General features: G+C 38.2%; 1 protein-coding gene across 3 annotated transcripts in view; it reads left to right on the top strand.

Annotated features, from left to right (window-relative positions):
* CFAP210 (cilia and flagella associated protein 210) overlaps nucleotides 1-13,909 on the top strand; it is a 36,935-nt gene that overhangs the window by 6,274 nt on the left and 16,752 nt on the right. For all 3 annotated transcript variants that reach the window (XM_067741597.1, XM_067741598.1, XM_067741596.1), the window contains 2 exons: nucleotides 3,591-3,764; nucleotides 3,862-4,055. In XM_067741597.1, coding sequence (XP_067597698.1) covers nucleotides 3,591-3,764; nucleotides 3,862-4,055 — 368 coding nt within the window. The remainder of the gene's footprint in view (nucleotides 1-3,590; nucleotides 3,765-3,861; nucleotides 4,056-13,909) is intronic.

A 13,909-nucleotide genomic window follows, 5' to 3' on the forward strand; every position in this document is an offset into this window, starting at 1 on the left:
TAAAATATATTCTGAATACAAGTCCTTTATTAGATATTTGATTTGAAAATATTTTCTCCCAGTTCATGGCTTGGCTTTATATTCCATTACAGTGTCTTTCTAAGAGCAGAGTTTTTAATTTTAATGAAGTCCAGTTTATCGATTTTTCTTGTATGGATCATCCTTTTAGTGACTTACCTAAGAAATTTTTGCCTAACTCAAGATCACAAAGATTTTCTTCTGTGTTTAAGTTTAAAGTTTTAGATCTTTTTTATATATATATATATATATATATATACACATATATATATATGTATATATATATATAAAATATATATATCGTCTATATTTAGAAGTGAGGTATGGATTGATGTTTATTTTTTTGCATATGAATATCCAATTGTTTCAGCACAGTTTGTTGAAAAGACTGTTCTTTCCCCCACTGAATTGCCTTTGCACATTTGTTGAAAATCTGGTTGTCCATATATGTGCAGGGGGAATTTCTGGACTCTGCTGTTCCATTGATCTATTCATCTATCTTTATTTCAATAACACACTGATCTGAGAATTGTAGCTGTAATAATAAGTCTTGAAATCAGATAGTATTAGTCCTCCAACTTTGTTCTTTTTCAAAGTTGTTCTGGCTATTCTGGGTCCTTTGCGCTTCTACATGAATTTTGGAATCAGCTTGTCAATTTCTATGAAAAAGCCAGCTGGGATTTTGTTTGGGATTGTGTTGAATTTCTAGATCAGTTTGGAGAGAATTTACATTTTGACAGTATTGAGTCTTCTGACCCATGAACACAGTGTTTTTCTTCCATTTGTATAGGTCTTATTTAATTTATGTCAGCAATATTTTATAGTTTTTAGGGTATAGGTCTTATTCATATTTATCCCTAAGTAATTACTATTTTTATGTATTATAAATGATTTTTTAACATTTCAATTTGTTATTCATTGTTAGCTATAGAAATACAGTTAAGTTTTTCTACGTTGATCTTGTATCTTGCAACACTGTTAACCTCACTTATTAGTTCTAGTAGCTTTTTTATAGATTCCATCAGATTTTCTACATAGACAATCATGATGTCAGAAAGTAAAGACAGGGACTTCTCTGGCGGTTCAGTGGTTGAGACTCCGTGCTTCCACTGCAGGGGGCACGGGTTCCATCCCTGGTCAGGGAACTAAGATCTCTCATGCTGCAGAGCACAGCCAAAAAAAAAGTTAAAGACAGTTTTACAAATTTTACTTCCTTCTTTCCAATCTGGGTGCCTTTTAGTTCTTTCTTTTTTTTCTTTTTCTTTTTGACTTATTGTACAGGAATGGATGTTAGATTTTTAAAGTGCTTTTCTTTTGCTTATATCTATTGAGGTAATCATGAAGTTTTAATTTTTCACTTTGTTATATGGTGTATTTCATTCATTATTTTCAAATATTGAACCAAGCTTGCATTCCTGGGATAAACGTCTGCTGGTCATGACGTATTATCTTTTTGATGGATTCAGTTTGTTAAAATGTTAATTTTTGCATCCGTGTTCATGGGGGATATTGGTCTGTAGTTTTCTTGAAATGTCTTTGTCTGGTTTGGGTATCAGGGTAATGCTGGTTATTGTTGTGATGGAGGATTGCACAAAAACACAGGATTTGAAACTGAGGAACCAAGGAGCTTCTTGAGGAATCAAGGCAGCTTCTTTTCAGCTGCCTTTGATTTGTCTCTCTTCCTATCTTTTTCTAGAACTACATATGTCTTTGCTATGCCCTTCTTTGTGCTTCTGTAAGATTCTCTACCTAAGAGGTACAATAACCTGCAGTTTAGTTCCATGTACATGAGTGGGAAACTACTTCAAAGTGGGGAGGTGTCCTCTAACTCCTTTTACTGTCTCACCTGGAGGAAAATGCTGAGAAAAGGTGTTCTCATCTCCCACTACACTTTCCTATATCATTTGAGGAACTATAAGGCAGGATTTTCTCCTATTTTCTAGTAGAATTTTTAAAATTATGTGGAAGCATAATATCTGTTCAAAGAGTTCTCACCTTTTATTTTTTTCAACATTGCATATTTCCTTACTTTGTTGCAATGTACATTATTTGTCTTTGGGAGGGGACACAGAAAGCTTGTGTTACCTTGCTTTAGGAACAGTGTTCATAATTTATTCTTTTTCTTCTAGAAGAGGGAAGAGTTATATCATGACTGATATATAAGTAATATATACAATATAATATATGACATTCTGAAAAAGGCAAAACCTATAGGGAAAGAAAGCAGATCAGTAGTTGCCAGGGGGTGCAGGTAGTTGACTCTAACAGGGCATGAGGGAGTTTTTTGGGAGGATGGAACTGTTCTATAAGTGACTTTATGCATTTGTAAAACTGTACACTGAAAGCATATGTAATTTATACTCTAAAAAACTTGATTTTAGAAAAGCCCGTGGTCTATAAATAGATGGGGAGTGGAATATACCCCCTGTTTTTTTTTTTCTTCCAGAAGTACCACAGTATACCTAATACTTTACACCTCCATGGGTGTTAAAGAAGGAAAAGAAATGTAGTAAACGTAGTGGAAATATAATAATAAAAACTGTACTATAGGCACAGAGATTGGCAAAATGATACATCATCAGAGAGAGCCTAGAAGCAGTCCTGTGTTATATATGGGAATTTGACATATGCTAGAAATGTCATTGCAAATCAGAAGGGAAAAGATGGAAATTCAACAACAGATACTGAGATAATCGACATATGGACAAGATGAAATTTTATCCCTATGGTACAGAATATACAAAAATGAATTTCAGCTGGATTTTAGACCTAAATGTGAAAAGTGAAACAGTAAAACTTTTAAAATAAATCATAGGATATCTTCAAGAATTCAGGGTAAGTAAGATTTTCTTAAGACGTAGGAAGTGTGACCCATAAAGGAGAAAAAGACTTCTTCTGACATGGGACATTGGCTACCTCCTCAGGCGTGTAGAAGAACATGTAAAATATGCCACTGTTGATTTTTTAAAGGAACACAAGTAGTAATATATATATATATATATATATTTGTTACTTAAATATAGAAAGGAACTATGGAAGTAAATGCAAGAAACTAATAGTGGTTATCTTAGAGACTGCAGATGGAAGTTAGGATTGGAGGGAGAGTTCCACTACATACTTTTGTTATATATATATATATATATATATATATATATATATATATATATATATATATATATATATAAAATATGTGTGTGTGTGTGTGTGTATATATATATATATATATATTTTGGGTTTTTTGGCTACACCATGTGGCATGTGGGATCCTAGTTCCCTGACCAGGGATCGAACCCGTGCCTCCTGCATTGGAAGCATGGAGTCTTAACCACTGGACCGCCAGGGAAGTCCCCATATACTTTTTTAATATTATGAATTTTGAACCATGTAAATGTGTTAACTACCTAAAAAATTCAATTAAGGATTAGCTCATAAGTGTAACCTCATATTTGTTAGTGATATATGCAAATACAATAAAGACTCATAAGGAAAGCTCAAATTATCATATTATATGTTTAATTTTGTAAAGTTAAGTTGAAAAAAGAAAACAGACTACTGCTTTTGTCATTTTGTAGGGGATGAAAGAACAGAAACTTGAAGCCAAAAAGAAACGTGATAAAGAAATAGAGGCAGAAAGACAAATTCTTGATATGGAAGAAGCAATACACCAACAAGGAGAAAGGAAAAAGGCCATTGAATATGCAAAGCAATATCAATTTTACCAGACAGAAAGAGTGAAAAACTTTCATGTACTACTTGGGTTTTCTTGTATTTATAGATATATATTTAACATATCTATATATAATTAGACTTTATTTTCTTAAAATATTGCAATTTTTTTTGTAGTCAGGACTTCTTCTTAGTAGAGTTTTGAAAGAACGTGATGCACAGATTGACTTCCAAAAGAGTAAAATAAAATCAGATAAAAAATGGGAGGAACAAGTGAAACTCAACGCTGAAAAAGCTTTTAAAGAAGAACAAGAAAAAGCAGAAAAACAACGCAGAGATAGAGTGGCTCTTAGCAAAGATCATTTAAAACAGTATGTATACATAAATTACCTTTTTTGTACTTTCCTCTTTTTCTCATAATGGATATAGCTTTTTTTTTTCCTGATTATAAAAGTAATATATGCTAATATACCTAGTAAGTAGAAAAAATAAAAATAAAGAGGTTAAAATCATTATTACCACCTTACCCAGAGATAATATATTGGTTACCATTGTTAAAATAATGTTGCATAACAAACAACCACACAATCTAGTGGCATTCAGCAGTAAACATTTATTTCTCATGTATCTGTGGGTTTTTTGGGCCTGGCTGGGTAGCTTGTCTTCAAACTGTAGGACTGGCTGTGTTTCCTTGTTACTGTGAGAAAGGCTCTGATCCTGCTCCATGGGGGCCTCATTCTGAGGTCCAGAATGAAGGGACAGCAAGCACCTGGGGAAAACTTTTCTCATGATATTGACAGATGCAAGAGATTGAGCCCAAGCTTGCAAGCACATGGCAAAACTCAAAGTCAAAGGGCAAGGAAATACAGTTGGCCCACCGTGAGTCTAAAGCAAGTCACGTAACCATGCTGACATCAGTGGGACAGAGGAGTGGACTCCCATGGAAGTGGGAGTGAGAGAGTCATTTTGAACAATAACCTAATCCAACACAATAATTTGTTATTGTTTTGGTATGTAGTCATACAGACTTCTTTTTGGTGTTAGTGGTGGAGAGGGTCACATTCATTGAGGTATAATTTACATTTAAGAAACTTCACCTTTTAAAAAGCATATGGCTACAGCTGATTCACTTTGTTGCAACAGAAACTAACACAATATTGTAAAGCAATTATACTCCAATAAAGATATTAAAAAATAAAAATAAAAAGCATATTGGTGTATAACCACCCCCAAATCAAGATACAGAACACTTGATCGCCCCAGAAAGTTCTCTTGTACCCCTTTGCATGAAATTCTATCCCCTGCCCTCAGCCTGTGGCAGTCATTGATCCACTGATACAGACTTTTTTTCTGAGCATGTGTACTCACATTTTATAAAATAAAATTGGATCCACAGTATTATTTTTTCAAATATTTTTTTCACTTACCAGTATGTAATGAATTCTTGCCATGTTGGTAAATAGAAATCAAACCTGATCTTTTTTTTAAAGTAGCTAGTAGTGTATATATGGGGGGGTGTATTTGTGTGTTATTTTACTTTTCTGAGTAACTGACACATGCAAATAGGAAAAGGCACAGAGGGGATTTACTGAAAAGTCTCTTCCTTGTCCATCAGCTACCATGTTTCTCCACTGTGAGACCAGTTTCTTCATACTGTAGTTTAAATGTATATACATTATATAAATGTATCCAAAAATTAAATTATACTCTGGTGGACAGTTTTACCATTTTTAAAGAAAAAAATATTTTCATAATTAAACATTACATCATCAATTCATGATCATTATAGAATTAAAAATACAATTAAACAAAATAAAATATAAATGAAAAATCACCAGAAACGCTGCGATCCAGATTAGGCACTGTTAACATTTGAGTGTACGTTCATCTCCTCTTCAGAATTTTTAAAAAATGTTACAAATAATAAATGAATATATGCTTATTGTTTAAAATTCAAGCAATACAGCAAAATTTGGAGTAAAATTTAGAAGCTCTTATTTCCACTCTATTCAATGTTTGTCTCTTTAAGTCCCATTTAACTCTTCAAAAATAGCTATTATTAAAAGTTTTTCTGGTTTTTTTGGCCACGTTGGGTCTTTGTAGCACATGGGCTTTCTCTAGTTATGGCATGTGGGGGCTACTCTTCGCTGCGGTGCGCGGGCTTCTCATTGCAATGGCTTCTCTTGTTGCAGAGCACGGGCCCTAGGCGCGCGGACTTCAGTAGCTGTGGCTTGCGGGCTCTAGAGCGCAGGCTCAGTAGTTGTGGCGCACGGGCTTAGTTGGTCCGCGGCATGTGGGATCTTCCCGCACTAGGGCTCGAACCCATGTCCCCTGCATTGGCAGGCGGATTCTTAACCACTGCGCCACCAGGGAAGTCCCTAAAAGTTTTATAGCTATCACTTCAGGATGTTTTATTGCAGTTACTGATACTTCTTATATTCAGGACATATTTAAAGTGTGTATATATTTTTTAACGTGGATGTTATATATTGTTCTGTGACTTTATTTTTTCATTCAACAGTATACCTTGAACTTTTTTTTTTTTTTTTCTCTCTTTTTTGCGGTACGCGGGACTCTCACTGTTGTGGCCTCTCCCGTTGCGGAGTACAGGCTCCGGATGCGCAGGCTCAGCGGCCATGGCTCACGGGCCCAGCCGCTCCGCGGCATGTGGGATCTTCCCGGACCGGGGCACAAAGCCGCGTCCCCTGCATCGGCAGGCGGACTCCCAACCACTGCGCCACCAGGGAAGACCCCTTGAACATTTTTTATGCCAGAAAATATGGATCTGTCACATCTTTTAAAATAATCATATTGTATACTAAACATGTACCATGATTTATTTAACTACATTATTACTGAGGGAAATTTGGATTCCACTCCCCCGCCCCATTTCTAACAATGCTGCAGTGAACATCCTTGAGCATATGTCTTTTGTGCAAAGATGTATTTATGTAGGATAGATTTCTTGAAATGGATTTGGATTTACATTTGGAGAGATACTGCCAAATTGCCCTTTGAGAAGGTTTTAAGTATGCGTTCATTAATGATGTCTGATACACTTTTCTTTATATTATAACCAATTCTGGATAGTATTTTTTTTTGTGATTTAATGTGCAAAAACTGGTATCTTTTAATTTACATTTCTCTTAGTTTCTAGTAAGGCAGTGCATTTTCTCATGTGTAAATGTTCATTTGTTTTGGGTTTTGTTATCATGAATTGGTTACTCCTTTGTTCTTCTGTGTAAGTTGTTTCATACTGAAATGTATGTTTATCATTGATTAATTAAAACGTGATTAATAAGTGTTTTTTACATATGACATATCGCATATTTGTGTTACCTTTTCTGAATGTTTTTCAGTATTTAGAAAATATTTATTTTTATGTGCTCAAATCTGTCTTTTTTCATTACTATGAAAAAAAGGTTTTGGTATATATATTTATTTGTCAAAATAACAAATGTCTAAGTGAGATAGACATGAATTCTCAGGATACATGTGTTGCCAAATTATGTATTCTTCATTTCTTTTAACCCTTAGTAAAAAGAGAAGGGAAATGTTGGATTTATTGTAAGTTTTTTCTTTGGTGCTGTAGCGACCCAAGGGTTAGTGCAAGTTAGGGATAGAGCTGTTGGCAGAGGGAGGCAAATATTTGACCAGTGATTCACCCTTGAGAAATCTCTCTTCTTATATTGGCTGTTGCAGCTCAGGTGTAATTACAGGTAGCAGCCTGATAGTCAGCAAGCTACCTGACCAGTGCTAAAACCTACAGGACATCCTCCCACTTACAGCCTTTGTATGTGGGCTGTGTTTGGGCCCCAGGATCCCCTTTCATGTGGTCTTTGGCAATAGGGTGGAGGTTCAGGCAGGTTTAGGATTCGTTTTAGTTCTTTCTTTGGATTATCTTCAGTGTAGTCTAGGAGATTTTCCATTAGGCTCTGAGGTCAGCATAAATTCCTTTACTTACTCTTCACAGTGGGCTCTGTCTTTGCGAATGGTGGCCAAGTGTTACTTATTCTCATTGCATTCTCAACTGCCCTATTTTTCCCTAAAATTTCTTGAAAATTCAGGTATGTGGGTAAGACCTTGCTTTAGTTTCTAGTAGTGGTATAGAATTTTCCCCATACCATTGGTTGCACTGTGGGGAATTAGGAGGGGAATGATATGTGACATGTGAGCTTGGTTTGCCAGTTTGGTTCCAGAAGTCCTACATCTTAAATTTATTAAGAAACATTCATAGAAAGTAGAGTAGTGGTTGTTAGCAGCTGGAAGAGGGCACAATGGTGAGTCATACAGGGTCTCTTTTTGGAATGATGAAAAGATTCTCAAATTTAGATAGTGGTGATGGTTGAAAATATCTATAAATGTTCTAAAAACAACTGAATTGTACACTTTAAGGGGTGCATTTTTTTTTTTTTTTTTTTTTTTTTTTTTTTGCGGTACGCGGGCCTCTCACTGCTGCGGCCTCTCCCGTTGCGGGGCACAGGCTCGGGACGCGCAGGCTCAGCGGCCATGGCTCACGGGCCCAGCCGCTCCGCGGCATGTGGGATCTTCCCGGGCCGGGGCACGAACCCGTGTCCCCTGCATCGGCAGGCGGACTCCCAACCACTGCGCCACCAGGGAAGCCCTAAGGGGTGCATTTTATGGTGTGAAAATTATATCTCCATAAAGCTGCCATTAAAATCTAAAAAAAAAAAACAGAAAAAAGAAACATTACGGGACTTCCCTGATGGTCCAACGGTTAAGACTCTGAGCTTCCACTGTAGGGGGCACGGGTTTGACCCCTGGTCGGGGAACTAAGATCCTGAATGCCACGTGCTGTGACCAAAAAGTAAAAAAACAAACCAAACAAACAAGAAATTCAATTACAAAATTATCACCATGTTGTATTCTGTTGAATGTTGATGCGTGTGTCAGTTATATACAACTCAGAATGCATGTTACTTTAAAATATTGTTAGGAATGGTGATGAGCCAATAAAAAGCCTCTTTAAGACAAAAGTAAAATTGGAATCATAGCACTGGTATTAACCTGAGTGGAAACAGAGGACTATATGGTAGAAAATGGAGGAGAAGAAGAGGATTTTTTTCCCCTTTTCTTGAATAATAAGAGTTTATTCCAGAGCAAAATTTCAAGAGAGGCTATTTATTTATTCATTCAATCGTCATTCATTGTTACATTTATTGAACAATGTTTGCCATCCACTATTCTAGTCACTGAGAATACAAAGATGAATACAATAGTCCTTTTTCCTTAAGAAGTTTACAATCTGGGGAGGAGGGTATAGATATGGAACAAATAATTAGACTATGATAGTAAATATTTTGGGAAATATATATACAGAGTGTATGGAAGAATATAAAATGGACAAATGATTCAGTCTAGAGAAGGCTTTTCAGAACAGATCAGCTCCTGTACTTAATTCTGAAGAATGAGTAGGAATAAGCCATGCAAAGAGTAAGGGATGTAAAAGTATTTTAAGCAGAGGAAATAACATGGGTGAAGGCCCACAGGTGAGACAGAATATGGTGGATTTGAATAACTACAAGATGGCTGTAATATAGAGGACTAAGAGGGCAATGTTAAAGATGAGATCGGAGAGACAGGCAAGGGCCAGATCATGATGTGCCTTGTAGGCCATGTGTCTTAAGGGCTCCCAAAATTTGGGATGACTCTCCTCTTTGAGTAGAGACCAGATTTTAATTCTTTTAATCCCTAAGAAATGGGAATTGCAGGTTCCAAGAGGCAAGACCCTTTTGCATGCTCTACTAATTGTATTACCAAGTGCTACCCAGGTGTCATCTGGTGGTGATTTAAAATATATCCACACAGATTTGATATTCCTCCCTTCAGAGGACAGAGCCTAATTCCTTTCCCTCTTGAGTGTGGGCCATACATAGTAACTCATTTCCAAAGAATAAAATGAGGTAGAAGTAATGGTGTGTGACATCCTGAGATTAGGATATAAAAGGCATTGTGACTTTCTCCTTGGCATCTCTCTTGGATTGCTCATTCTGGGGAAGCTAAGTGCCATGTTATAAGATACTCAAGAAGCTCTGTGGAGAGGTCCATGTGTCAAGGAGCTGAGGCCTCCTGCCAATGGATATGTGAAAATTGGTTCTCCAGACTCTGTCAAGCCTTCAGTTGATTACAGCTCCAACATCGTGACTGCAATCTCTTGAGGACAACCCAGCTAGGCCACTCTCAGCTTCCTGAATCTCAGAAATGGTATGAGATAATAAATGTTTATTGTTTTAAGCCACTAAATTTAGGGGTAATTAGTTATTCAGCAATAGATGACTAAAACACCCTGTACAGCTGCAGGCCCTGTACCTGAAAGTGAGATTTTTCACACGCTTCTTAAACAATCTCTAGGCTGTAGGCCTGGAGCAGTATAAGAGTCTGCCTGTGACTCACAGTGGGCATGATGAGGATAGGGCAAATAAGGGACTCTAGTGACACCAAAATCCCCCCAAAGAGGGATTTTGACCAATAGCCTTAAACATAATTATTGAAAAGACACTTAAGAGTATAGACAAAGAATAATTCTATTTCCTTCTATTGATAGGTAAGCCTTTCTCTAGGAAGAGGCCCATAGACCTTGCTTAAGAACAACTCAGTTACTGTTACTCTCATCAGCTTCCCAAGAAAAGGAAAAATCATCATAGGACAGCTTGCATCACTTTCTCCTGGATAAGGGAAGAGGGCTTAAGTGATCTTATTTATTCCTACTGATTAAAAGCCATCCTAAATCTTGTAACTTCCAAATTTGTCACTCTAGTCCAGACTCTCCCTTAAGTCCCAGTTTCACATATCTTACCACCTTTAAGACATCTCCATTTGGACATCTCTTACGTACCTCAGATTTAAAATGTCTAACACAGAATTATTGATTCTCCACACCCACAGTGGACTTCCTAGTGGCATCCTTACCAGTCAGTTGTTCAAACCAGAAACCTAGGAATCCATCTTTATTTTCCTTTATTTCCCAAGTCAAATTTATCAGCAATTCATGTTGATTTTTTTCTCCAAAACAAATCTTGAATTTATTGCTGTCATCTTAGTCCAAGCCACCCTCATATCCCATGGATTATTGCCTCAACCTCTTAACTGGCCTCCTATTCTCTCTTCCTAATCCCTTCTCCTTTCATCATCCAGAGAGATTTTATTAAAATGAAAATTGATTTTATTATTCTCCTACCTAAAACATTTCAGTGACTTTCCGTTCATTTAAGATAAAATGGAAACTCGACTATCTCTGGCAAGGCCTTGTGTCAAAGGGCCTCATCTACTTCCCAAACTCCTTTCCCACCACTCTTTCTCATTATACCTCCATTACCCTGATCTTCCAGGCCTCAGGCTCCTGTCAGATCATTGCTTGCCACATGGCCTTTTCACATGCTTTTTCTTCTGTTGGGAATTTTACCTTCCCGTTCTTCATCTGTGGGCTTCTCATCAGCTCAAAGAGGTCTTCTTTGTCTTAGGGAACAGCTCTGTCCAAACAGCTTTCTCTGTTATGTAAAATAAATAACTCAATTGTTATTCTTTTTCTTGTCCTGTTATTTTCTTTTATATATATATATTTAAAATTTATTTATTTTCTTTATTTTTTTGGCTGCATCAGGTCTTAGTTGTGGCTCACGGGATGTTTTGTTGTGGCGCATGGGCTCTTCGTTGCAGCACGGGGGTTTCTCCCTAGTTGAGACGTGCAGGTTTTCTCTCTAGCTGTGGTGCACGGGTTCCAGAGCAGGTGGGCTTTGTAGTTTGCGCCATGCGGGCTCTCTTGTTGAGGCGCGTGAGCTCAGTAGTTGTGGCGCGTGGGCTTAGTTGCCCCGTGGCATGTGGGACCTTAGTTCATCTACCAGGGATCGAACCCGCATGCCCTGTATTGGAAGGCGGATGATTCTTTACCACTGGATCATCAGGGAAGTCCCTTGTTCTGTTATTTTCTTTACAAGAATTACCTGGATTTGTAATTACATTATTTTTCTATTTACTTGCTTTTGTTTGCTTGTTTTTGCCTGTCTTCCCACTGGAATGTAAGCTTCTTGAGGTCAGGAACCACGTTTGTCTGTTTCATGGTTGTAGTAGAAATTCAATAAATAGTTGTTAAATAAATGAATGAGAGGTCTCAAGATTACAGAAGAGTTAAGTGTGATTCTTAAGTCTCTAGAATAGGCAACAGAAAAGAAGTTGGTACTGTTCACCACGATAAGGACAAGAGACCAAAAGGATCAGTTTAGAAGAGGAGGAGGATGAATTTGCTTTTAGACGTAGTGAATGTACCTATATAATAAAATAGTCAGGTGGTGATGCCTTTTGGGTTGTCTCTTCAAGAATCAAGCATGTCTATTGTAATAGAGACCTCATTTTTTTTAAAAATAAAGTTATTTATTTATTTATATTTTTGGCTGCGTTGGGTCTTCGTTGCTGCTCACGGGCTTTAGTTGCGGTGAGCAGGGGCTACTCTTTGTTGCGGTGCGCGGGCTTCTCATTGCAGTGGCTTCTCTTGCTGCGGAGCACGGGCTCTAGGTGTGCAGGCTCAGTAGTTGTGGCTCACAGGCTCTAGAGCGCAGGCTCAGTAGTTGTGGCGCACGGGCTTAGTTGCTCAGTGGCATGTGGGATCTTCTCAGACCAGGGCTCGAACTCCTGTCCCCTGCGTTGGCAGGCAGATTCGCAACCACTTTGCCACCAGGGAAGCCCCAGAGACCTCATTTTTTTGGGGGGGGCCTCTCACTGTTGTGGCCTCTCCCGTTGCGGAGTACAGGCTCTGGACGCGCAGGCTCAGCGGCCATGGCTCACGGGCCCAGCCGCTCCACGGCATGTGCGATCTTCCCGGACCAGGGCACGAACCCATGTCCCCTACACCGGCAGGCAGACTCTCAATGACTGCGCCACCAGGGAGGCCCCAGAGACCTCGTTTTTGATGTTGGGCTGCTGACTTCTTGTTAGGCCCCACCCTCCCTTCCCCTTTGGCCTTATAAGAAGGCCCCTGGGCTTGCCTTTTCCTTGGTTGCCAGTAGGAAATTTAAATCTCCTGTGCACAGGAGCTCTTCCCCAGTTTCACCCCTCAGTCACAATAAAGACCCAAACTCACTTCCTCTGCTTTGCCCAAGTCAATCCAGACCTACTTATGCCTACACAGCTCTGTTGGGTGTCCCTTATGTGATAATACTTTCTCTCAAATTCTCTTGGTGTGTGGAGGGTCATCTGAGCCACATTTTGGGTAGGGGTCCCTTCCACTTTTATAGGAGTTCTATGTAACATCTGTATAAAGTCAAGTCAGATCTGGGCTAGATCAACACAGATTTGGGAGCTTCAGAATGTAAATCAGAGGTAGCAAAGAGGTTTCATGACAAATTCTGCTCGGATGGTTTGGCAGAGGCTACCAGTTCATTGGGCTGAGCAGGACCAAGATTTTTGCATTGATTTTTGTTTTGCATTGATTATTGGTGTCTGCTATGGTCATGGGTGTTGGAAGTAAAGATATAAATGTTGGGCTTCCCTGGTGGCGCAGTGGTTGGGAGTCCGCCTGCCGATGCAGGGGACGCGGCTTTGTGCCCCGGTCCGGGAGGATCCCACATGCCGCGGAGCGGCTGGACCCGTGAGCCATGGCCGCTGAGCCTGCGCGTCCGGAGCCTGTGCTCCGCAATGGGAGAGGCCACAATAGTGAGAGGCCCGCGTACCACCAGAAAAAAAAAAAGATATAAATGTTATGTATTTCTTCCCTGAACTAGAGGATCTCGGATTTCCTTCAAAATGTTGACTTTGCATTAAGCTAAACCTATGGCAGATAGTTGAGTAGTCTACCCAAACTAAGGTAAAAGTCTTTATTGACAGTCTTTAATAGTTATATAAATCCTTGTCAATATTATCTCTTCACTGACACTAGAGACATTTTTTCTTATTCACTCTCAGAATAGGTAAATTTTTTTTTGGCTGAAACAATGAATTGTCCAATACGTGTATAGGTATAATGTTAGTGATTTCCAGATTTGCTAAGGAATGTTAAAATTGCAAATGTTTTATATCTTGTTTTCCCTTAAAGTAGCAATTTTAAAACTTCAAAAACTTTCTCAAAATTAGATACATCTCTTTTTATAATGTCCTTTAAATCTTGATGATTGACATGAATTTGCTTCTAAGAGATTGGTATACTATTAAATAGTTATAACAAACTAAACAAATAAATAAAAATTTGAAAACCTAGTATTTTTAGGGAAATCAT

This window comes from Pseudorca crassidens, chromosome 6 (genome assembly GCF_039906515.1).
Source record: "Pseudorca crassidens isolate mPseCra1 chromosome 6, mPseCra1.hap1, whole genome shotgun sequence".
NCBI classification, from domain to species: domain Eukaryota; kingdom Metazoa; phylum Chordata; class Mammalia; order Artiodactyla; family Delphinidae; genus Pseudorca; species Pseudorca crassidens.